The sequence below is a fragment of the Astyanax mexicanus genome, chromosome 16 (assembly GCF_023375975.1).
Source record: "Astyanax mexicanus isolate ESR-SI-001 chromosome 16, AstMex3_surface, whole genome shotgun sequence".
In the NCBI taxonomy this organism is placed as follows: domain Eukaryota; kingdom Metazoa; phylum Chordata; class Actinopteri; order Characiformes; family Acestrorhamphidae; genus Astyanax; species Astyanax mexicanus.
In genome coordinates, this window is record NC_064423.1 from 19,123,235 (window position 1) to 19,149,843 (window position 26,609).

At 40.4% G+C, this 26,609-nt stretch overlaps 2 protein-coding genes across 2 annotated transcripts; both read right to left on the reverse strand.

Moving 5' to 3' along the window:
- Positions 1 to 428: 428 nt before the first annotated feature.
- LOC103045418 (serine/threonine-protein kinase NIM1) lies at positions 429 to 26,392 on the reverse strand. The gene is made up of 4 exons (XM_007240225.4): positions 25,884 to 26,392; positions 21,368 to 21,661; positions 19,693 to 19,961; positions 429 to 3,282 (listed from the first exon to the last, which is right to left on the reverse strand). Exons 1-4 carry the CDS (start codon positions 25,900 to 25,902, stop codon positions 2,542 to 2,544), a joined length of 1,323 nt encoding a protein of 440 aa, XP_007240287.3. The 5' UTR covers positions 25,903 to 26,392; the 3' UTR covers positions 429 to 2,541.
- Positions 13,274 to 18,808, reverse strand: LOC125782174 (uncharacterized). Its single transcript, XM_049465316.1, has 2 exons — positions 18,081 to 18,808; positions 13,274 to 16,095 (listed from the first exon to the last, which is right to left on the reverse strand). Exon 2 carries the CDS (start codon positions 15,964 to 15,966, stop codon positions 13,534 to 13,536), a length of 2,433 nt encoding a protein of 810 aa, XP_049321273.1. The 5' UTR covers positions 15,967 to 16,095; positions 18,081 to 18,808; the 3' UTR covers positions 13,274 to 13,533.
- Positions 26,393 to 26,609: the final 217 nt, after the last annotated feature.

A 26,609-nucleotide genomic window follows, 5' to 3' on the forward strand; every position in this document is an offset into this window, starting at 1 on the left:
TGGGTGGGGGCTTGGCAGATTCCGGCAGAAGTTGGGGTAAAACTTGGTGACGTAATTAATTTAAGTAAAAAAAAACAATAAAGCATTACTGGTTAAAAGAAAAGTTAATGCTTTAACGCTGACAGCCCTAAAAAATATTTATATATAAGCTATAGATAAAATAAGATATACTTTATACTTTGAATTAACTATTAAACGTAGCAGCATGTATGCAAAGCTCACTTGGTAATAATTAAACATTAAATACACTGTATATCAAAATCAGTACAAGAGTAAAGTCACCGCTAATCAGTTTGCTTTACTATACGTATATTGTTGATTGACCATCACACATTCCTATTAGAGACCGGAACCACGTCTTAATGTCATATAATATCACTTGAACTGAAACACGTTATTTCAGTTTAAAAGCACCAAAAGTCTCCCAATTCATTACAAATATACCTTATTGCTTTATTACAAAAATAGATAAAGCTAAAGAGAACCATTGCATGTGGCTGGAATAAACTTATAATTAATGATGACAGATAAAACTATAAATCACAAGAATGCAACATGTCACATCCCTGCAAATGTAGTATTCGTAGTATTGGTGCTTTACTATTTACTGTATTAATGTTCGTATCTCCCAGTACTTCAGAGGCCCTGAATCACTCATCCCTGCTCTAATATCACTGATCCCTTATCACTGATTCAACTAACCAGCTAATTCCCAAGCTCTTCCTGAGGTAAAGTGAACATTCTAGCAGGAAATCACTTAAATGTACAGTGCCATATATTTTTAATTATTTAATTATATATAATTATATATCTGATATGCAAAAGGGCCTGTAATCCCAGTTTTCCTCAAGGTTCACTTATAAGGTTTTTGTCATAAAAAATGCCTTAAAAAGATGATCAGATCATCAGATTTTCAGATTATTCACTCTTAACAACATTATCACAACTTAGTGCAGTTTCATAGGCTTGCAAATGGAGCCCTTTGGGATGCCACGAAACATGCTGAACTAAAGCAGTCAATAAATATATCACAATAGTTATGAATGTGCATTAACATTAATAACTAAATAATTATCCTAGAGGTTAACAAGCATTAGAATTCCCAATTTCAGCTGCTCCCACTTTCTTAGCACATTTAAAAGATGGATGTTAGAGGGTTACTAAATGCACAGGGACTGGGTATAGTGAGGGCCGGTTGAGTTACAGCTTAGCCAATCAGAAGCTTTTCTTCTTCTTACATCATCACCGCCTCCAATAGAGGTGTCAACTTTCTGAAGGCCGCCAGCCGCAGCTACGTAATAGACAAATCAGGCCCCTTGGCTACGTCCCAATTGCGCACTACACACTAATACTGTGAGACATTACACTCAGGGACACACTCAAACAATGTGTTTATTTGTGTATACTTAACTTGCAGACCTTTACCTAAACTACACTTTATACTCAACATCTAGTTAGTATTAGGAATTAATATGCAATTGGGACACACCCAACTTTCTTTTTAACCAAGTTGCTGCATGAAGTACACTATTGGCAAAAAGTTTTAGAACATCCCTATTTGTAAATTGTCAGTTTTAGTTTTTTTCCCCTTAAAAGCCAAGTAAATTTACTTCTAAATTTTATACCATTTAAAGGTAACATACTATAAATAACTATTTTTACACAAATTAGAATAGGTCTAAGGGCTATACAAAACAAGTTCATAAAATTCTTTGCACAAAATCACCCTTAAATAAAGAAACTCACCCGCTCTATACTTGCCAGCTTCAGTCCCTTACAGAATGAGCCATTTAGGAGCTCTGTCACTTTTATGCAAATAATCTGTTGCTGGCCACTCTATGTATAAGATTAGCTTGTGCTAAATGGCAAAACACGAACAAGCTAGTTCATGCTTAACTGCAATAGAAGCACAAAACTCATTATTTGAATGCACTTAAATCTTCCTTATCTGGTGACTTCTTGCCACAAACCCACCCTGACTAGCCACAGATTCCTCCCTCAGACGAAGTCTGCTGGGTACTTCTGCTGTGTACTGTATGAGTTTGTCAACCAGCAGACAAAAATTAGAGTGTTTTTAATCTTTTGACCTGTAGTTTTTTGTATTATTATTTAGTTTAAATTCACCAACTCCACATGTCCCTGTGCACTGAGATTGCCTAGATACCTTGGAACTGCTTTTGACATTGGATAGAACTTCCCGTTTCAAATTTGGCACTCAAACAGGAGCTGAGAAGTGGATATTAACATGCATATACTGCGTGAAAACACTACAACAATAAAAAACAATTTAAAGAGAGTATCAAACTGATTTCTACCACTGCACCTTTGTGAATAGGATTTCATTACCAGTTTTATGAATGTGACCCAGTACTGGAGAATGTACTCCCTGAACGTACTTGCTGAACATTGTAAACTTAGGCAACATGAGACTTGCCTAAGACTTGTTGATTTCATGCCAGATATTTATGATGTTGTTTACAAGGTTTAAGAGAAAGGACTATCTAAATGCACCACACTATGATGGGACCCAGAGGCCAGTCATTAAAGCACAGTGCAGACAGAGGACGGGTCGTGTTTGCTGTCCCAGTGCTTGCTGTCCCGAAAGTCCTCGGGATAGAGTGCGGAATACCCTACCATCTCCACTGACCTCCTCTTCTGAATGCTGTGCAGCAGGATGCGGTAGGTTCCTGTGATGGGGCTGCGCAAGTCTGTGCAGGTGTTGTTCTGTAGGTGCGTGCTGCTTATGCCCAAGTCCTTGAGTGCTGAGGTCACTTCCTTTTCTTCTACACACAGGTCAGGGGAGGGTTCGGCCAGGTGGTTGGGCGTGAGGCTGAGCGTGGGATAAGGCTTGGGGTAGTCGATGCCGCTCAGCCAGGAGCAGGACATGAGCTGGGAGAGGCTGCTTCGGTCAGGAGGCACAGGCCTCAGCATGCCTTTGATGGCCTGCTGGCAGGGCTCAGGCACGTGCTGGGGAACAGCGTACGACCCCTGCAGGATGCAACGCTTCAGCCGGCTCAGGTTGTCAGCGTGGAACGGCATGGTGGCGGTCACCATGAAGTAAAGCAGAACCCCCAGAGCCCAGATGTCCACAAAGAGGCCCACGTAGCTCTTCTCCCTGAACAGCTCGGGTGCGGCGTACGGCGGGGAGCCACAGAACGTAGTCAGAATGTCGCCAGGGCCGCTGATTGTGCTGAAGCCGAAGTCACCAACTTTAATACAGTAGCTGGTGGTGTAGAAGATGTTTTCAGCTTTAAGGTCACGGTGGACGATGTCGTTGTCGTGCTGTTATGGAAGAAAGAACAAAAATGTAAAAAAAAAAAAAATATATATATATATATATATATATTGTCCAGTAATCCAGTGTTAAATCTTGACACTATGAAAATTAATTTGACAATTTAATTCTATAAGGATTGATTTAACACGGGAAAATTTACTGTGTGGTTTTGGGCCTTTGACCAAATTTTATTGCCCTAAGAAAAGATCATATGGCCCTAAAATTATATATTTGTTTTTAAGAATATATTACTGGAACAAAGTATTTTTTATTATATTTGTATAAATATGATAAAAGGGTTTCTTTCATATATTCTGTAAAGAACGAAAAGAAAAATCAACATTTGGAGTAAATGTTTCATAAACGCTAACTTACCAAGACCCTGGTTTTGTATAACATAATTATGTTACAAAATTTTAAAAATACAACAAAAATAATAATAATCTACCACAAAACTAGCAGTGTGGAATATTTAGTGCATGCATATAAACTACAAAAAAAGCAATGCGATACAATATGGCAAAACCCTAACTACCAGTAATTCTATATTAGAAATGTAGAAATATTTATATTTCTAGTCCATCTGTAGTGAACTACAAGGCTAATATTTCCAACAAATAATAGAAGTTTATAATTTATATGCCGGTCGAATTTACATTTAAATTTACAATTTACATCTATAATAGAAGAAAATTAAAATTAGAATTGTTATTTTGGCTGAGACATTGTTCAGTGTTTAGAATTGTTTAATGATTATTGGTTTATTGGTTGTAGAGTGTATTGTTTTTTTTACAGATGTGTTGATAGGACTCAGGGGTTGTAATTATTTTATAATCCTGTGTTCTGATGAAGTCCTTGTATGCCAAAAATAATGGTCAAAAGGTTCATTTTAATCAAGAACTTAAATGTCTTATTTATGCATATCTTAGATTGGCAGACCATGTGGGAGCTGTGCATAAAATCACATAAATACAGGCCAGCAGCTTCATTTATTTGTTCATATCAACCACAGGGGTTGGACAAAGAACCTCAAACACCTGGTTTTAGACCACAGGAGAGTTGAGGTGCACATTAAATTCTGCTGTGATTTGGGCAGTGTCGTTCGTAATCTGACGACTCTTGGCCTCCCTTAAAGGGAAGCCTTGGGCTAGCTTACAATAGACTCTTTAAAAGTTATCTAGTCATGCATCACTACAAAGGTTCTAAGTTCAAAAGAAAGAAGGTAAAAACAGACGAGTGCCTTGAGTTAAAAAAAGGAGAAGACGGAGTTCTTCAAAGTTCTAAGATGCTCTTTTATTGTCTTGAAAAAATCAGCCAAGTTCAGCCAGAAGGATCCAATCTTCTGATGAGACAAAGAGTTACATGCTCTTTTATACAGTATTTGGGCAAACCAAAGGTGGGGGCTTTAGGCTCCACCTTTTACCGTTATATAACCATATATCGGTTGAACATAATTGTTCCCAAACATGATCACCTTTAGGGAGGTTTTTTCCGGTCAAGGTTATGGGCATTATGCCATTAGTCCCATAATTGGATTTAATTGTGACCAAATCAACATGGTATAGTTTTTTTAAAATGTTGACCTTCACTTTGTTTGCTGTTCCCATGGAGTGGGAGTCTATGTGGCCATCTGGTCTGTCTAATGAATTTAGAGATACGCTGGCCTCTATTTAATGAGTTTAGAGATATGCTCCTCAGTCATCATATAGCGTGTTCCGGGGAGCGAGCCAATTATGTCCTGTTATCTTATACAGCTGTCTCTCAGATATATTAGGTACAGGCCTAAACCTGTTACGGGAGAGAGCAAACAGAGGATGAGCGAACTTAATGATCTTGCTCATATGAGGCCAGTGTGCTTCAGTATATGAAATGTACACATATGCTTCTTCAATATCCTAAACTAGGCCCCACATTCCCCCCTTCCGTGGGATTTAGTCCCACGGAACAACGATGGGATAATTTGTATTTTAGGCTGTCATTCAGAGCATAAAGACTAGTAGAGTTTTAATTATTTTATTGTAAGTGAGTTACGTGCTCGTAAATATTTTGAGTCCCAAGTCCATTTTTAAACCACATTGATTTGGTACATTCTTATGTATATGGGTGAGTAAACATGACAGAATAGTAAGAAATACATGGTTATATATTCAGCTACATGACACCAAAACAAATGAATAAAGGTGGTGTAATTACTACAAAAGGTATGAAAATGCACACTTTCAAATGGATTACATAATGGATAACATGATTGGATTACATATGATAGATATGTCGAATACATGGTTAAGTTCCATATTAATATATTGTCCACAAGGAGGGTCAAACAGGTCCGAATTACGCATCTCAAGTATTGAAATGCTTTTGTCAAAAGTGACATAAGTATCTGATTAAACAACCCCACATTCCCCTTGTCTCCTCGCTGGTAACTGGCGAATAATTGAGCATAGAAAGGCACGTCAAACATGGCACCTGGCAAAGCAACCCGACAAGGCCCCACATGCAGTCGCATACCTCAGAATCCAAGGGTTAAGGCATACCACCCCAGCACAAAGGCAAGGATGGCAAACCCCCCTAGAGCCAAGGCGCTATACCGATGGGGAAATACCAGTCTGTTTGGTCGCTGCCTGGAAAAGCTACCTGATAGGTCCCCTATGGGAATGTGTAGCGTTACCAAGACAATGCACAGTCAAGGGGCTCCGCCTCTTCAGAGGAATTTGGGAACACGAGCAGTAGGTAAGAAAGATCCAAATAAGCATGTCCCCCCTTAGGCACAATACACATATGTAACTGTAAAACATTTCACCAGACAGTGAAAGGCACACTTGTAAAGATATGAACACAAACAATTATTATGGAACCTTGGGACAGGCGAGAAACAAGGGTGTAGGATTAACTAGTCCATTTACATGGAGAAACATTCAAAGGCAGAGGGATAAAAACACAAAACCAAATGGTAGTTGAAGACGTCTTCTGCCTTTTGTGACTTTGCGCCACGTGGAAAGGCACGGTGTAGGTCAAGGGAGAGGTTACTAGCACTTCACCTTGACCCGGAGGGCGGAGTTGCATTATTTGTCCGGGGACATGCCCTGGCCCATTTGACAAATAACTTCAAGTCCCGCTGATGAGTCAACAGACGCATGGAAAACAGCATATTGTCCAGAGATAGATGAAACAGTTCGTTCAATCAACAATCTCAAACAAGGTACAACACAACATGCCACAAACATCAAAATCAAGATGACATATAAAAGCATCATAGCCAATCTCATTAAAAGAGCTTTCCATTGACCAGAAAATAGCCAGTTAAACCAGGAGTCTTGTGCAGCTTGAGTGTTTCTAACATGTTCATCACGCAGATTTCTAAGTTTGGACATTACTTTAGTAAAATTACCATCAGAACCAGTATGTAAGGGAATATAGGAACAACATTCGTCACCGATCAGAACACAGACACCATCATCAGGTGCTCTCATTTGGTCAATAGCGAATCTGTTTTGAAGGGTCATTTTAGAAGTTGCATCCAATTGCTCACCAAGAGCCTCTAAAGCAGTAATGGTGTGGTTAAGAAATCTCTGTTGGTTGTACCAAATGTAATTAATCCAGTGGCCATTTCTATAGGCTTGCAGTCCAGCAAACAGTATACCTGTGGCTCCAATGCTACCATCACTCATAACCAAGTGTTCTTTGGGAATTTTTACAGGGATGCCTAGGTAATTGAGCTCAGGAACATTCTGTACATCTGAAATGTCAGAATAAAGATCACGTTTGTGTCTGGGTAAAGCATCATCAAAGGTCATAACTGAAACAGAACCGGTTAAAGTGACAGGTGCACAGCAGCCAGTCCACGAGTTAGTAAGGGACTGGAGCAGTTTAGTGTCTGAATGACATATCCAGAAAAGATCAGCTAGGGGGAGGGTACCGTTAGCTAAGTTAACCCTAAGATATCTATATCCCGTGAGTATATCAGTACCAGTGGGACTAAGTCTAATGCGACACCTGTTGTCAAGTTCAGGAAGGTTGTGTCGTGCACTGGCCCTACAAAAACAAAATGGGTACTGAGCTCCAGTATCACGTATAACTGGAGGTGGTGGGACAATTGGACCATCAACATCAGTACATCTTGGATCAACAGCGGAGTGTTGGTTGGGAATGGTCAATGAAGACATCAAGCATTGCAGAGGAGAGGGAACAGTTGTGTTAGTGACAATATCTATACCATCTATTGGGGTAATAGTTGGGACACTGTTACCATTGTGACAAGCAAAGCAGTCAGTTGAAGCAACTGATTGGGCTGTGTAGGTCAAATATTGATAGAACATATTCTGATCAGCATATTGGGAAATCACAACACCAGGGTCATTATCTGTATCAGGTAAGTCATTAGGGTCCAAGGAATCAAATGTAAACAATCTCTGTGCCTCCCAGGAATGGACCACAGCTCGTGGCGTCCTGTTCAGGCGGGCTTGTTCGTAGCAGATTAGAGGCTCGCAGAAGGCATTTAAGGTATATTGAGCCTGATGTGAGCAGTTAGAGCCAATTGGATAAGCCTTCAGGGAAAATTTACCTTTGGTGTCAATTAGGAATGCTACTGAGGTCATAGACCGGTATTCAACTTGAAAGTAGGTGTATCTGCTGTGCATGGAGGGAGTAGTAGTCAGGAAGTATGACATTAATAAAGCTAAGCTGCAATGCAAAGGCTTAGATGGGCGTCTCCTAAGGCGCGCAGAATTGAAACAGTTAGCAGGTTGGTCACAGATATTGGCAGGTGATGCCAAACAGCGTTTTTTAATTGTTTTGTAGTCGGATTGGCGATATTGTGTCCATTCGAAGTAAATGTTCGCGTAAGCAAAGGATGGGGACAGGTTGGAAGCGGACATACAAACTGTTGGGTCGACATAGGGACAGTATCGTTCACACGTGCGATTGCCCAATTCAGACCAAGTCTGATGGACAATGGAACGTCTGTATTTGTTGGGGTCAAGTGAGCGTTTAAAGATAGTTCGAGTAGAATCGTCAAGCTTTTGGATGGGAATTGTAGTTTGGTAAGTGTTACATAGCATAGCTATGAGTAGAGCACCTAATGCAGAAGTGATGAAGACTGCCATTATTACTGTCAACCCAAGTAAAAGGTGGTCTTTATGGGACCTCCAAAGGTGAAGGCTCTTAGTCTGGACTTGTGTGAGTAGCATAGCTAGGACGCAATCCAATGACAACAGTACTCTAGTAGTGAGGACTTGCTTGTGGCGAATGAACGAAAGTATTGTCTGCGGCTTAAAGACGTGCTATCACCTGGAGTGGCAAAATACCAGACAATGGCGGTAGTAAAGTTTGGTCTAATTATTTCAGCAACTAAAAGGTGTTCAGGGTTAATCAATAGGGTTGATTCCAGAAAAGGGATAAAATTAGTGTATGTTTCCAAACCAGTATCTACTATACCATTTGGTCCGGAATGGTTAGAGGATTGTGCTATGAATGTGTGTGCTATAGAGATGTCAGCTTTGATCAAATATAAAGGTAGGTCTTTGAAAAAGGAAAAGACAGGTAATGGATAGGGGAGAGTCGGAATATGAAAAGCTTGACAGGGGTTCATCAGGTGAAATTCGGTTAAAAGCATACACAAATCACACAATGAAAGTTAATGTATACAACAAAATTACGAAAGAAAACAAGAAAAAGGTCCAAGTACTTAATCAGTACTGTCCAGTAGTATTTGGTTCAATGGAACAGTTAGCACAAAGTTCAAATTCCGTGGAAGGCGTATGTGCAGATTGTTCCGTGAAAAGAATAGTAAAAACAATGATGCAAGAGATGATGATGAAGATAAGGGTGGTACCTTTTAGTCCGCAAAGACCAGGATGCCTAAAAGGATGCCATGGAGGCATTTCTTCCTCGAATGCTGTCAATTGCAGTGTATCTGATGTTTAAGGTCGGCAGTGATGTAGCTTTTAATCGGATTCTGAGCCAGGGTCAGGAGGAGTTAGACGTGCACGTTGTCTGGTCAGGATCTGGTATCCACTTGGCCCTGCCCTAGGTGAGACAGGAGCAGGGTCACCTTGTGCTTGTTCAGCAGGTAGTTCATCAGTTTGCTGTGGTGGCTGCACATCAGATTGTTGTGGGGGTCGGTAAAATGGAGGGGCTCTTGAGCAATGGTTCAGATGGAACCAAACAGTCTTTCCCTCCACTTTTACAGCAGTGGGTGTGGCCAAAACTACCTTATAAGGGCCCTCCCGTCTGGGTTGATCCCACTGCCTTTTGTGTACTCTGACATATACATAATCTCCAGGGAGCAGTTCAGTCAGTGAGCTGTCAATCTCAGCAGATCTGTTAACACTAGCTCCTTTCGCTTGGGCAAATAAGTCTCTGTGAATTTTGGTAAGGCATGTGACATAATCATGAAGTTCAGCTTGGAGCTGTTCAAGACTAGGGCCTTGATATGGTGCTCTAAGGTACGTAACTGGCATTGGTCTGCCTGTCACCATCTCATGTGGTGTTAGGTTGGTCACTCTATTTGTGGTCATTCTCATGCTCATCAAAGCTAGCGGTAAGGCATCTAGCCAATTGATTTTTCCTTCACTGTGCGCAATGATCTTGGCAATTTTTGCCTTTAAGACTCCATTCTGCCTTTCAACAATGCCTTGGCTCTGTGGTCTGTAGACACAGCCAAGCCTACGTTTAATGCCAAGTGATCTGGCTATGGCTGCGATAACTTTGTTGGCAAAATGCGAACCGTTATCTGAACTAATCGTATCTGGTACTCCGAATCTAGGAATCACCTCTCGAATCAGGAATCTAGCAGCTGCAGTGGCTGTTTCTTTTTGAGTTGCTTGAGCTTCAGTCCATCTACTGAATCTGTCGGTGACTACTATAATGTAGCGGAATGCTCTAACGGGTTTTCCCATATCTAGGTAATCCATTACCAAGTGTCTGAAGGGGCCATCAGGAACAGGGATGTGTCCTAATGGAGCAGTCAAAGATTTCCTGAAATTGTACTGTATACAGACAGCACAATGGTTAAGGAATTGGTCTACAGTGAGAACCAAATATGGGGTCCACCACTCAGCCTTAATTTGTTTAATGATTTCTTTCCGGTGGACATGAGATATGCCATGTGCATCAGCAATCAGGATATTTAATAAGGATATGGGAGCTACTGGCAGGCCATTTGGGCCGTACCAGACACCATTTTCTGGTTTAGCTCTTCTTTTAATCCAAACATTTCTCTCATAGATACTTGCATTCTCTTGGCACTCACTTAAGCTAGTTAAGTCTGGTGTAAGCTCAGTTAGTTGTTCCTCAGCCAATTGAAGTCTGTCTGGGGATTGGGCAGGGCACTGCAATGTTACGGTAGCAGCATCCTTAGCCTCCTGGTCAGCCATATTGTTGCCCTGGGTAATCAGAGAATCGTCATGTCTATGAGCAGCACATTTAACAATGGCAAGTCTGTCAGGAAGCAAGATAGCTTCTAAGAGGTCTGAAATGGCCTGTCCGTGTGCAATTTCGGTACCGTCAGCTCGTACGAACCCGCGCTGGGCCCAGATAGATCCGTACACTTGCGCCACCCCGTGGGCGTACGCCGAATCAGTCATCACAGTCGCTTGTTTACCTTTAGCTAATTGACAGGCAGTTGTCAAAGCTTTGAGCTCTGCCAATTGGGCTGAGCATGGTTGTGGTACACTAGCTTTAAAAAGAGTCACAAATTGATTAGTGGTCTGATCGTAATTTACTACGGCAAAACCAGCTAGGTTGCCATCTGGTCCCCTAAAGCAGGAACCATCAACAAAAAGAATCAAGTCATTGTACGTCAAGGGCTCACTTGCTAAGTCACGCCTAGGCTTCAAGAAGTCTGAAGTGTGTTGTTCGCAGTCATGTGGAGTTCCCTCCGTCGGGAGAGGTATCTTGTCAGCTGGATTAATTTTGTTACATCGTTTAATGGTTAGTTCAGGTGCAGACAGGATAACGTCGTAGCCTGTGCGTCTGGCATTTGTCAGCACGAAGGAGTTAGATGTTAACAAAGTATGTAGGCAATGGTTGGTATACATGGTAACTGGGTATCCCATGGTAATTGTAGTAGCCTTTTCAAAGGCATATGCTGCTGCTGCCAAACCTTGATAGCAAGGTGGCATGCCTTGTTCAATTTTGTCAAGCTGTGTACTAAAGTAGGCTATGGTGTTCGCTTGAGTGTAGCCCTGTATGGGGTTTGACAGTTGTCTTAAGACAGCATTAACGAACCCCTTCTTTACAGACACAAAAAGTTCAAAAGGTTTTGAGTAATCTGGATTGGCCAATGCAGGAGCACTGCACAGATCACGCTTGATCTGCATAAAAACTTGTTCAGCTTCCTCATCCCAAACCAAGATTCCTTTAAGGTTTCTCTGTCCGGCTGCTTTTACCAATCTCCTGAGGGGGGCGGCTTTAAGTGCAAAGTCACAAATCCATTGGCGACTGTACCCAGCCATTCCTAAAAATGTGAGCATTTGGCCTACAGTAATTGGTTTAGGAGCAGATTGGATGGTTTTAATGTGTGCTGGCATAATTGTGCGCTTGTTTCCTTTTAAGCGTCTGCCAAGGTAGTCTACTTCCTCAGCACAAAATTGCAATTTGGCCTTGCTAACCTTATGGCCTTTCTCTGCCAATTTGGTTAAGACTGTTATTGTATCTTGCTCACATTCCTGTTTAGTTTTGGAAGCAATTAGCAGATCGTCAAAATACATAATCAATGTACTGTTGATTTCAATGTCGCCTAGGTCTTGTGCTACTGTTTTGTTAAATATGCTGGGGCTTTCACTGAAGCCTTGTGGCATGCGGGTGTAAGTGTATTGTTTGCCTCCATATGTAAATGCGAACAAAAATCTGGATTGCTCATCGAGTGGAATGCTGAAAAATGCAGAGCAGAGGTCAATAACACTATAAAACGTAGCATCAAAAGGGATATTTGAGAGTAGGGTGTGTGGGTCAGGCACTACAGGAGTTTCGCCTTCCACAACAGCATTTACAGCTCTCAAGTCATGTACTAAGCGCCATTTATCAGAGTTGGGTTTTTTCACAGGGTAAATTGGAGTATTGCATCGACTGGTTGTTTGTACTAGGACTCCTGCCTGTAACAAGCCCTCAATGGTTGGCTTAATACCCTCAAACGCAGCCTTACTCAGTGGGTATTGTCTTTGGTAAGGTAATCTGGCGTTTGGCTTAAGAGTCACTTGGACTGGCTCTACAGATCTAATAAAGCCTACATCAGTGTGGTGTTTGGTCCACAATTGCTCAGGTACCGCCTTTAACAGTTCTTCCTGTTCCTGGGTTAGTTTAGCTTGAATATATGGTGCTAATCTATCCACAGCAACCTTTTCAGCTATTGTTCTATTAACAGACTTGGTGGTTATTTTATAGTATGTTCGATCAACCGACTCGAAGACACACTGATCATCTGTTTCAATCCATGTCATCTTTTTGCTAGCCAACACCATCGGACCTAAGTCCATTGGTTGATTGTATTTAGCAACCATAAGAGACACATGTGGTACAGAATTTTCAACCTTGTACCATTGTAACAAGTTGTCATCCAGGATAGCTTCTACAGCGACTCCTTGAGGACCTATGATCATATCTCCTGTTCTTAATGTGATTGATTTGCCCTGTAGGCACTGTTGCCAACATGCATCATATTCAGTCTGTGAGTTATCATGATCGTACAAAAGAGTACAGTGCAGATCATCTGACACCTTTTTCATGTCAGGTCTATGGCTCTCGATCCAAGGCTCCCACTTGTGGTAAAGCCTGTCAAGTAGGCTATCTACTAGTCTTAACCAATAAACTGTTGGCAAGTCTTTAATTGGTCTTCCCTCTTTTGCTTTTATGTACATCTGGTATACTGGGGTTGGGAAGTCTATACACAATCCAGTGGGTGAACATCTGATATCTGCCCTCAATTTACATAGTATATCTCTACCTAGGAGATTGGCTGGGCATGCTTCTGAATATAATAGGGGAGCTATCACAGTTTGCTCATTTATGGTTAAGTGTACAGGTTCTGTAAATCTTAATGTTTGCGTTTTCCCTGAAAAGCCTTGTGCCCTTAGTTGATGAGAGGACAGGGGAAGATTTACTCCTTCTGGACCAATTACGGAGTGGGTGGCTCCTGTATCAATTAAGAACAATATGTTTTTCTCACCATTAATTTTAACCTGTACTTTTGGGTCACTACTAGACGAATTTGATACTGCCAATTGAATATTCTCCCCCTCAAGGCTTTCCGGGCATCTTCAGAACCATCCAGCATTCGGACAGTTTCTTGAGTAGTGGCCAGGTTGGTGACATGTGTAACAAACAGGAGAAGCTCCAGCTTGTCGATAGCCTTGGCCTTGCTGGTAGTTTTGACCTTGTTGGTATCCTTGACCCTGTTGGAATTTTTGGCCTGAAATGTCAAATGTGTCTAATTGATCCAGGGTCTGCGCATTAGGCATGCCGAATGGGTTGTTATTAGGTCTTGGCATCCCACGGCCTCTACCTCTTCCTCTTCCTCTGAGTCCTCCCCTGTTGGCCAATCCTGTGTTAACATAAACATTAACAGGTGGCACAGGTTGTTGGAGTTGGTTGAGATTGGGGTTGGTAGTCTGGACAGCGCTGGGCTGCATGCTTTGGTTTTGTATCATTGCATTGATTGGCATCATTGGTGTTGTAGGTGCAGGAAACGTCTGAGTTGCAGGAACAACTTGTTGTGGCTGCATCACCTGTGGATTTTGCATTGGTTGTTGTACAGGTGCTTGTGTGGTCAGTACAGGCAAAATCTGATCAGTCGCATTTGGTGCTTTGGGTTTATCAGAGGCCACCACTGCCATGAGGTCAGCTAGTTTCTTATCTTTCTTCTTCAACTCTGTCAGCTGTGCTCTTTGTAGCTGCAAAGCTATTTTCTCCAACTCTTCTTTATTCTGAGCCTTCTTTTTCTTGTATCGCTCCGCATGATGGACGATGTGATCTTTAAACATGTTCCAATCCATATTATTTAGACCCACGACCTCATCAAGTGCATCTTGCACTTCCTTGGGCAAGCTTTTTCTCAGCATCATCTTGAACAGACACTGGTTGGAAGAGTTCCAAGCAGTACCCGTTTCTTCTAGCCATTTCTTTTGAAAATTGGTGATGTATTCAATGGCAGGGGTGTCAGGTTTCAGTTCAAGTGAATCCAGTTGACTTGGATCCATATCAGTTGGGAATTCTTCACGAATGGCATCCCAGATTTTGTTTCGGTAGGCGTTGAAAGGTATGTCTTCAAAGCATTGTTTTGTTGCCAGGTTTCTGTACTTGGCCAGTGAAAATATGTCCTCCATTTTGGTTTTTCCAACGGAGTGTGACAGGATAGCCTTTATGTCTCCAATGGCTATAGTATAGCCTGATGTCTTGTCTTCAAAAGCAGTGATCCACTTCTGCCCTCCTGTGGTTATGTTCGGTAGTTGCTCAACCAGGCCTTTCAAGTCCATAAAGGACCAGGGCACATATGAATTACCCAGGCCCTGGGCAATGATGGGGAAGAAATGGGATGACTTGGACGGTCTAAGCTGGTGGGACCTCAGTCTCTGCCTTATACGTTCAGAGCGTCTTGGACCTTGGGTATGTGTTCGGTCAAGAGTCGCTGTCCAGCCAATTAGATCCTCATCCTCTTCAGAGTCCGTGCGAGGGAAATCTGAGTCAGCAAGTTCATCCTGCATTACTGGACTTTGCAGCTCAATAGATCGGCTTCTACGCAGGCCGTGTGCAACGTGTGAGGTGGTTGAGTTCTTTGGGACACCTTTATTAATTAGTTTTTTGAGTTCTTCTTCTATAGCCTTCTCCGTTTTGTTATACGTGTCCTCAAAGTTGTCTCGTCGCTGTCTGGCGCTTGCTTCAGGCTCTATTTCCAATACGCCAGTAACTCTCCGCTGTAGTGGAGCTGTTAGGAATCGCACTTGAGAACATTGTTCTTCAGTATCTGAAGGATGTTCTTCATCAGCTGGGGTGCGTGATCTTGGTTCTTTGACTCTAACAGAGGGCTCGTGCATGCTGCTTTCATAGTTGCTCTTTGGTGTGGTCTCACCACTCATCTGTTCCTCGTGCATCGAGGGGCCACCTGCAGTGGGTGTGTCTTGAGCGGGGCTTAGTCTTGTCCAGGTTGGTGCTAGCGGTTTGGGTGTGTATTTACTGCAACCTTCTCCAGCTTCTTGTGTGGTCGCAGGTGTGGCAGTTGGTGGGTCACTTGTCTCATCTGATGTTCTCTCAAAGCTCAGGGTTCCTTTTAATTCAATTGACGCATCTGGCCAGCCCTGTGCCATTGCAGGGTAAATCCCTGTAGTCGGTGTGCGTTCAGAGGCATATGGTGGAGGTCTCTCTGGAATTGGAATGGGACTGGTAGGGCTTGTCGGGGCATTAGTTGGCTTAGGGCCATGGTCCATAAATGCTCTCAGCAAAATCAGCCTGCGCTGCTGTTTAATTCTCTGTCGGCTATTCCATACATAAGATTCTTGCTCTAAGGCATGTATCATGTTGCACAGCTCTGTGTCAAAGGTCCCTGCAAGGGGCCATTGTTTATCAGCCTTAGCTGTCAGTTTATGCCACCTAGCCATACACTGAGTAAGTTCAGCATAAGTGTCAACCCCTTTTTCAATAAGGAGCTGTACTGGGTCTACTTCATTTTTGCAAGTCTTGGTATTTTTACCACCCATGATGAATGAGTTAAGAAGGAGTAAAATATACTCTTATCTGTTTCTGCGTGAAGGGTGTCGCCACGTTAGTCTCTCGTTTTCTCCTCAAGTGGGACTGTGTCCAGTTGATTGAGGCTTTCTAAAAGGAAACTGAGAGAATATATTTATATTTCAAAAATAGATTTCAAGATCAAAATTAGTATATTGCACCCTTGTCTACTTATTGAAGAATCACAACCATGATTGTCTTTGGTTTAGCTCGAGAGTTAATACAGTACTTACATGTTATAGTGTGTGAGTGTGAGTGTGTCTGTGAGTCTATGTATGTGCGTACATGTCCATATATGGGCGGGTCACTATGTGTGTGTGTGAGATTACACAAGCGTATGTAAGTGTGTGCATGTTTTACAGCCAGCGCATATACAGCCTGTACACCTTAGGTAAATATTTACTCTAGATACTCCTCTCCTTGCCCTGGTGCTCGCAACGCACTCCATTTCTTAATTAGCTTCATTTCTCTAGCTTCTTCTCGTCTGCGCTGTTTTCGGTGAGATTTAATTCGGGCTCTGTTTACTCTTCTCCGAATTCTACGTGTCTGTGCGATGTCAATTGCAATTGATGGTCCTGGGGCTGTTAAGCCCTGCAGACGCATCTGTAAGTGAGTCATACCCTTGAATCTACTTTGGCCGCTCAATAGGGAGGACAGCCATGATTTGGATGTGAAGACCATGATTTCACCAATCCATATTTCAAACAGTTTCCAATTACTTGGTCGGTACTGTTTGCAGTACCTCATGGTTCTGTCAGCTCTTTCGCTGGCTTCTAAATCAATTGGGAACTTTTGATAAACCACTGTTACTGTGGTTATGGTTATTATCAAATTTCTGTATTGTAATTTAGCATATTGCTTCACCGACTCCAATCTTGTAGTTGGCGGATGCATTCTAGCACTCTTCTATAGGTCTCGGGTTCTAAAAACGTCTGCAGCCGTTTTACGCCCTTAACCACCTCACGACCAACTCTCCTTACAAGGACAACACGAAAGTCCACTCTACGAAAAATGCCACGCCTATGGTGTACGGTTACAGTCACTAAGCAGGAGATTATTACTCTGTTACAAATTCTCAATACTTTTCTGGGTGGGCTCATCACTAAACAACTTCAAATAACACTAGCAACATCTAAACAGGTTATCTACAAAGTCACAGTCATTTTAAACATTTCACTTAAGCTCTAACACAATTTAAGCAGTTATTAAAAATAAACTTGAGATCTCAGACAATACTAACACAGATTTTAACAGACAACACAAAACATATACCCCACTAGTCAGAATTGAATAGTTATTCCCTCGTCTCTCTGTCAGTTACAGTGGTGTTCTGCACTAAGCGTTTTTCTCCGAGTGAGAATCAATCTCCGCTGTAAAACAGTCAGGATAGAGTGTCTCAACTTGCGCTCATGGAACAAAAAGACGAACTTGGTTTTCTTAAGACCCTCTGTTAAACAGACGGGTGTCCAAGTCTTTTCCCATTTATCTCTTACTCTCTTAGGCCTTTTTCCAGCGCACGCTCTCTCTCAGGCGTCGCTTTTATTTATATCTCTTTGGCGCACGCTTCACTCTCTGGCGTCGCTCTTATTTATATCTCTTTTTCCTGTACTTATTCTCTTTTTCTCATGTACTTATATTAAGTCTAACGTCGTGCTTTCTAGATCGCACCTTATGACGTTTCCCGTCTTTAACGCCCGGGAGATAAAACATACAACAGACAGTAGACAGACATTAACATACAATTCTTTTGTTGTAATGTTCTTGAATTTAGTTTAATTTACTTGACTTTAGTTGGATTAATTGAATTTAGTTGGATTTAGGCGTCTAGACGCTAAAAATGCTCATCAAATATTTTTATTGAATTTTAATCAATTGGTTTCATTTTATAATGTTATATACACATTCCTAAACATGTATACATCTTTCTTTAAATCACAGCGCTCGTCTGTTTGTTATAAATTATTACAGTTTCTTTTTATAAAGTTTAAATTCTTCTTTTAACTTCTAAAACAATGACATCTTTGTGAGCAAGAAAACACAATATTTCTTTTTCAGTAATTAAATTGAAAAAGGTTTCAATGCTCACCTGTCCTTCAGGATTTGAAGAGGATTGTCTTCTTCACGATGTCACTGCTGCTGGTCTCTAATCGTTACTATGTATGGGCTCTTTTCGAGGCCCCTTTTAGTTGGGCGCCAAATGTCGTTCGTAATCTGACGACTCTTGGCCTCCCTTAAAGGGAAGCCTTGGGCTAGCTTACAATAGACTCTTTAAAAGTTATCTAGTCATGCATCACTACAAAGGTTCTAAGTTCAAAAGAAAGAAGGTAAAAACAGACGAGTGCCTTGAGTTAAAAAAAGGAGAAGACGGAGTTCTTCAAAGTTCTAAGATGCTCTTTTATTGTCTTGAAAAAATCAGCCAAGTTCAGCCAGAAGGATCCAATCTTCTGATGAGACAAAGAGTTACATGCTCTTTTATACAGTATTTGGGCAAACCAAAGGTGGGGGCTTTAGGCTCCACCTTTTACCGTTATATAACCATATATCGGTTGAACATAATTGTTCCCAAACATGATCACCTTTAGGGAGGTTTTTTCCGGTCAAGGTTATGGGCATTATGCCATTAGTCCCATAATTGGATTTAATTGTGACCAAATCAACATGGTATAGTTTTTTTAAAATGTTGACCTTCACTTTGTTTGCTGTTCCCATGGAGTGGGAGTCTATGTGGCCATCTGGTCTGTCTAATGAATTTAGAGATACGCTGGCCTCTATTTAATGAGTTTAGAGATATGCTCCTCAGTCATCATATAGCGTGTTCCGGGGAGCGAGCCAATTATGTCCTGTTATCTTATACAGCTGTCTCTCAGATATATTAGGTACAGGCCTAAACCTGTTACGGGAGAGAGCAAACAGAGGATGAGCGAACTTAATGATCTTGCTCATATGAGGCCAGTGTGCTTCAGTATATGAAATGTACACATATGCTTCTTCAATATCCTAAACTAGGCCCCACAGCAGCCATGGTTTAATGCTTTTTGGATACGATCCGGGTTAGCACCCGAACATCCATTTCAGACAGCTTTCTCTAACAGCGTCCACAGTTAATCCTGTTGGATGTGGTTGGTCCTTCTTGGTGGTATGCTGACATTACCCTGGATACCGTGGCTCTTGATACATCACAAAGACTTGCTGCCTTGGTAACAGATGCGCCAGCAAGACGTGAACTAAAAATTTGTTGTCTGCATTGTAATATTTTGAGCAAAACTGTGCTCTTACCCTGCTAATTGAACCTTCACACTCTGCTCTTACTGGTGCAATGTGCAATTAATGAAGATTGGCCACCAGGCTGCTCCAATTTAGCCATGAAACCTTCCACACTAAAATGACAGGTGTTTCAGTTTCATTGTCCAACTCCTGTATTAAAATTGGGGAAAATGTGATCTCAGTGATTTTGGTCACTAGTGCCAGAGGGTCTGGTTTGAGTATGTCTAGAAGTGCAGGCCTCTAAAGATGAATAGGATACAACAGCAGATGGCAGATTTATTGGGTTTACATTGGGCATTAAACTATTCAAATGTTTGATTCCCAAACTAACAATAAATGACTTTCTTTGGATCTTAATCATTTCACTATTTAAAAAAGATTACCTTAATCATCAAGGCAACTAATTTTTGGGGGGATAACTGCAGGTTTCTCACCATATATTTGACTGCAGAGATGATCTGGGCAAAGACGAGCTTGCTCTCGAGGTCTGGCAGGCGCCCTCTGGTGCTGATGCGTGAAAAGAGGTCTCCCCCACTGCCGTACTCCATAGCCAAGTACAAGTGCTTGCTTGACTCTATCACCTCATAAAGGCGCACAATATTTGGATGCGACAGTCTTTCCATGCAAGAGATTTCAGAAGTAAATAACGTCTGCGTCTTCTTGTCCAGGCGCATTTTATTAAGAATTTTCACTGCAACACGCTCTGGGCAGAGAGAAATAAAGACAGAGAAAGAGAGAGAGAGAGAGAGAGAGAGAGAGAGAGAGAAAGGAGGGATGAAACATTAGCAGAGAGAACAAGTAAGCATATTATACAGAGGTATGGTAGTGGGGGTTGAGTGGTGGGGGGTGGAGAGTGTTCAGAGGGGGGCAAGGCCAATTTAGCTGGAATCTACTCCAACTTTTAATATAAAGTTCCACAAAACTATGTGCCTAATGGGGGGGTTGCATTCAAGGACCCCCACATTCCCCCGTTTTTCCTCCAGGCATCTGCACAGTGCCTCCAAACAGATTAAAGAGATGTAGAAAACATGTTTGCATTCACTCAAGGGGGTCGCACAAATCTGACAGGATTACAAAGTGCTTGTGTGAGCAGATCACCTCTGGTCGTTGGCATGTGCAGCCACTGCTAAATTGTACTGACTGCTATCAGGGCCTGTACGTCTCCATGTCTGCTGGCATCCAAAATGAGGACTGTTAGCTAAAACCTCCTGAGTAATTTGTTTTGGGCTAATTAATTAATTGGCCTAGTTAAATTGTTTTAGTTTTCAAGCATGTTAACTTTACCAGTATTTCATAAACCTTTTATTATTCTAGTGTACTCAGTTTAAAGGGCTCCTATCACTTTTTTTTTTAAAATAAATAAATAAATAAGATAAAATGGAAACACAATTTTAACTATGTATAATTCACTCACCACTACTTACAGAAAGATATACAGAAACTAAAAAAATCACTTTTGCAATCACCTTCAATCAATTTACATAGATCCCCACCTATTCAGCCTACCACAGTTTAGACCTGCCCATTAAGCATTAATGAAGGACACTGCAGGAGAGCCAACGTTATAGGCCATGTAAAAAATGACCAAAAACTACATAAAAATTGAGAAATGATAAACAAGTATATACAGAATAAAAAAATAAGATGTCCTTATTACAATTGATGAGTTGACTGATGACTATGTGTTGAATCAAAACAAAAAAATTAAAAGGTGCAACACAGTGAGTGGTCCTTCACAAACGGGAACTGAAACACTGCTGATCACTTAAACATGTTTATGTCATAAGATGAGATGGGAGATTTTGACATACAAAAATTAAATGAAACCATTATGGTTTTATTTTTCCATAATCAATAAGATTATAAAAACTAAGATTTATTAGAAATGTTTAGCTTTGGGAACAAATGGCTACACTTGCATCGGTATACTCTACAACCCCTGGTTTCTGTTATCACCATTGTAACGGCATCTCCTTTGTTAAGATCCATTTAATAGAGTTATTTTGTGACTGTGAAATTAATATTTAAATTACATGAAGTAAGGAGTTAAAAGAGTGGCAATTTGACAAAAGTTAATAATTGTAAACCATAAAACAGCACAAGCCTCACCTTTAGTCAAATCATGAATGCCGAGTTTGACTTGTGAGAAATTGCCGGTGCCTATTTCTCCTCGTAGCTCATAGAAAGATATCCTTTTGCCCAGGATGATGTCACTGACCACTCGCTTGTTGTGAGCCATGTCGTAGACGACCCTCTCGAATCGTGTCTGCTTCATCCTTTGCTCTGCTGTTAAAGTTGGTATTCTCGGGGTCAGCAGGACAGGTTTGGTGGTTTTGGTTGGAGCTTCGTTTTTGGCTTTTTTGTCTGTTTGGCGTTTTGGCCAGACCTTGTGGAATTTGGGACCTGAGCAAAGATGAGAAAAATGAGTTTAGTAAGTCACTGACCATCCCAGGGCCATATACTGTACATGTAATTAGAAGTAGTCCAAAAATGTCATCCTAACCTCTGTTTACCACATCTATAACCTCCATCAAGCTCAAATGAAAAAAACATGATGTCCAAGAAACAGGACAACACACTTATTCACTGACATGCCAAATGTCAGCTTAGTTTAGATGATTTTGCCATATCTAATGGAAGCTAAGGAATGTTGCACTGTGTGGATGTGATTTTGACTAAAGTTGCTTGTCTGTTTGCACAGGCAAATTTAGCCAGATGCCACCATATATTATCATTACCACTCACTGCACTGTCCACGGTGGGTAGTAATTCCTTCTATAAGGTGGTTCCAGTCCACAGATGACACTGTGATTTAAGGAATGTTAAATATCCACTCAACTTCAGAAATGGAATGTTTCATCCATATGTCACCCAAAACTATCAGGCCTCACCATGTGCACACTGACTTACAATATAAGGTTTTTAACCACACAATTTATACAGGTGTGCATAGAGATAATTCACCTTGATGACCAGATTTTTAAGCATATTGACTATCAATAACCAGCTTAGACCATCTGAACCATCTACCAGCAGGGTAGAGGTAAATTACTGTCTAAGACACTGAATTGTATACAATGGATGCGGCAAAAGCAGGTTAAGTAAAATGTCTTGATTGTTTTAAAGTCACTATTTTGTCAAAGGAATAAGAAACTCAGTTTTAAAGATGTAGGCTGCATAAATTGACAGAGGGAATGCTGAAGCACATAAGTTGCCTCCAAACTTATATGGCCTTTTGATTAGATCTAGAACAGTGCGTAGAGAGCTTCATGAGATTGGTTTCCATGGCCGAACAGCAGATCCATACTGTACATTACCAAACACAATACAAGCTCAAGTGTCTGATGCAGTGATGTAAAGCATACAGTCACTGGACTCTAGAGCAGTGGAAACATGTTCTCTTTAGGTATCTGGAGTTACGAATCATGCATCTCCGTCTGGCCATCTGAATGATTACATTGTGCAAAGTGTAAAGTTAGGAGGAGGGGTGATTGTGGTTGTTGTTCAGAAGCTGGAAATTTTAAATGTGAAGTAAAAATTTCTTTCTACTAACCAATTTTTTTTTAAATTGTTTGAAGCTTTGAATGACACAATTAAGCAATAATACATGAGAGGGAGTGTTATAATGTGTAATATTTGCACTGTTGTGCTGCGAGCATAATCAGGAGGCCGCAGGCCAAGTACCGTACCACTGCATTGTTGCTTGGTTAGCAATTATCAGCTATTATTGGCCATTTCAGTAAAAATTTTGGAAATCTAAGCTTACTGTAAATAAACATTAGAGCTTTACTTATCCAAATAAATGGTTTTCAGGATAGCAATCTGTGTAGATTAAAGTGCAGTGCTCGTTTGACTTTGAAAGAAAATGTTTTGGGTTTTTTTTCGGTTACAGTGCATTACCAGCTGATAATGGCACTCATAAAACGCCTCTCAGCCAATCACATTGCAGCTTTGGAACTAACTTTGGTGTAATATTACACATGTCAAACCTATGAAGCTACTTTTCCTGTATAAATCACAGCACACAGAGACTACTCAATCACTGTGCAATGGACAAATGTGAATGAAGGTGATTAGACCGCATTAGCTGTATTGAAGGAAGCAGAAGGACGATCTAGCTTAATGCTGGCTGACACTGTAGTCAGTGTAGGTCACTTACAGGTCTTCTTCCGCACGCTAATGATACGTCTGTGTGTGCAGACCGTTTCAAACCAGATCATGCCACAGGGTTCACGAAGTGCTGTCTAACTTTAGGTGGCTTATTTCTGGAGTTCCAGTGGAACGACTATGATGAGATTAGCCCTCTTCAGGGCTTCTTTCCACAGACTTAAGGTCTGTCCTGCTTCGGTGCCAACTGTGATGCCTGAGTGGCGTCACACTGAGGCCTAGTTTAAAATGTGTACTATAGTATAGAGTATTTTAACAAGCATAACAATGAAAGTGAGAGCAAACAAAATATGCTGCTTTTAAAAACATGTAAAGTCATATTAGTCACTGTGCTGATACAGTGTATGATGGTGTATGATACGGTTTGAAATCTTATTACTAATTTAATGTAGGCCAAACATAATCACGATCAAAAAACACAATAAAAGGGCTTCCTATTTCTTTATTTTTTTTTTCTTCAGCTAAGCTACTGAACACTTTATATGATGGCTTGACCTTTTATCAGAGACAGCCTGGGTCACACAGTGGATGATTGACAGCGCTAGAGGAAACGGCTGAGTCTGAGGGATTTAGCTCAGGACAGCCCTGCAACACATAACTCGCCTCACCCTTAACCCGTGACATTGCTTTTTATTTTGCTAGATATTTTAACATTACTGATAAGAATCTCATTTAGTAGTTTAAGGTTAAAAAAGGGGATCTTGCTTGACACATTTGATGCATCTTTTGGTGCAATTAAATATTTTCCATAAAGTACGGTTTATCATTTGTGCAAACCTTTTTTTCCCCAAATCTGATCAGACACAGTATATAGTTTTAAATTGTTTTTTTTTTTTCTGGTTAGCGTGTACTGAATTCATCTAAAAATCTGCTCTAGTGTGTGTGTGTGTGTGTGGGTGTGTGTGTGTGTGTTTGCACCTGTATCTCACATAGTTGACCAGGAAAATCCTGTACTTCTACTGTATCTGTGTTTCTGAGGCTTGTGGCTGACTTTGCTTAGATTTGGTCTTTGGTTTGTTGTCTTTTTTAAGTTGAGGCATATAAGTAATATACAGCTCTGGAAAACATTAAGAGACCACTTCAGTTTCTGAATCAGTTTATCAGATTTTGCTATTTACAGGTACATGTTTGAGTAATTGAACATTGTTATTTTATTCTATAAACTACAGACACCATTCCTCCCAAATCCCAAATAAAAATATTGTCATTTAAAGCATTTATTTGCAAAAAATGAGAAATGCTCAAATTAACAAAAAAGATACAAAGCTTTCAGACCTCAATGATATTTAATTACTGTTACCTTTTAAAACACTATTCATATCTAATAATAATGACTTTTGTTTCTGATTTTTAACACTGAAGGCCTGGGTTTGTTGGTGTTGATGTTAAATGAATGAAATCCAATTGTTTTTCAGTTTAAATAACTAAACAATATAAAGAAACACAAGTATTCAGGATTTTTGTGCATTTCACTTTATTTTTAGAGTTCATTTAGATGTTCTTACCCCTTCACTGATTAATCCCAATTTATCTTTTGCATGCGTGGACAGGCTGCATCACTGAATAGGAAATGATGTTGTAGCAGTTCAGGATTACAGTCCACTTTTAGAATCAAAGGCTGCAGACTGGCTGTAGTTCTAATTATAGACAATAATTATAGACAGCAAATCCACTGAACTACTTTCGGCGCACGCAGGAGTGCTGGAATGAAGGTTTAAAAACCTTACACTTTAATCTCATTGTTAATATTTTTTAACACATACTGAATTAAATATATGAATCATATAGACTCTGTTTTCCTTCATTTTATTATAACTATGGTATCATTCTAAAAGGTCACAAGTTAAGACAAGCGGACAGGGTATGTAAGCGTGTTCTAAATGTGTTTTTCTAAAAAAATCTTTTTAAAGAAGAAAAGGTTTTGCTTGTTTTTTACTACTAGTGATGCATGATTATATCAAAATCATATCAATAATAAAAAAAGGTTCAATAGCAAATATACATATAGTAGATAAAGGTATGGTTTTAGAAAGAAACTAAAAACATGTACTGCAATTGTTGGCAATCAATCTGATATATACATATAAAAACATGTGCAAACTCAGCCCTTTTTTGTTAAAAAAAAAAATTATTGAACAGAAACAGCGTTCCTTATTATTAGATATGCATATCCCTTACTCTTACTTGTAATCGATCACTAACAGGCCTCCACTAAGAAACTTAAAAACAAAACAAACCAAAGACCAAATCCATTACAGTCAGCCACAAAACTCAGAAGCACAGATACAGTAGAAGTACAGGATTTCCTGGTCAACTGTAGGAGACACAGATGCACAAACACACACTACTGCAGAGTTCTATGTTAAGGCTAGATAAATTCAGTAGATGGTAACCAGATAGAAAAAACACAGTTCTCAGTAGTTCAGCTATGTATAATATGAAAATATTGTACATTTACCTGGAAGTGGGTCCTTCATCCTAGTACCTGTTGGACAGAAAGTCTGCACTGAGAATGGCAGTGCTCTCTCTGCCTAAAGCTCAGTAGATCGCTGGTGTTCAATCCAATTAGGAGAACGTATTATCATCTGAGCTGCCACACGCCTGTGGAAACATTGCAGTCAAGCCTTATCCATGTGCCTGAACACAGTCCAACACCTCAAACTGCAATACAACATGAACTACAACTAATAATATTCCTGCTTTGCACATTTATAAGAAAATATTTTTTTATTCTCTTTCAGCATTTGTAATAACTGTATTCTTTCATTTCATACACCAGTGCTTATATAAACACAATTATGCACCCTTTGTACCTTATAACAGGAACACCTTTCACCCCAAAAGCATTCTTGGGGATGTGCAAAACAACACTTGGAGAAACCCAAAAGGAACACCTGTATATGCCCAATAAGACAATTTGAGATACCAAAAAGGGCACTGGGAGATGAAAGAGACAAATGACTGTGGTTCTGATGCTTTACAGTCTTTGCAAGTTTAACTGAGGAGCTTTCATTTAAGTAGCAGTGTCAACGATTTGGACACTGAAAAAAATTAAGATGCATAAAAACAGTGATTAAACCAGGGTTATTAGTGTGATTGCAGTAATGCAATCACAGTATTGATCTTCTTAAGTCTTATTCTTCTTCTTCTTCTTATTATTATTAGTGTGATTGCAGTAATGCAA

What these genes read in the sequence shown, in the direction of transcription:
- LOC125782174 (XM_049465316.1), bottom strand. Translation starts at nt 15,966, where the DNA reads ATGGGTGGTAAAAATACCAAGACTTGCAAAAATGAAGTAGACCCAGTA.
- LOC103045418 (XM_007240225.4), bottom strand. An exon ending in CATTCATGATTTGACTAAAG is followed by an intron (nt 19,962 to 21,367) that starts GTGAGGCTTGTG and finishes CTCTCTGCCCAG; the next exon opens with AGCGTGTTGCAGTGAAAATT. An exon ending in TCTCTGCAGTCAAATATATG is followed by an intron (nt 3,283 to 19,692) that starts GTGAGAAACCTG and finishes CTTCCATAACAG; the next exon opens with CACGACAACGACATCGTCCA.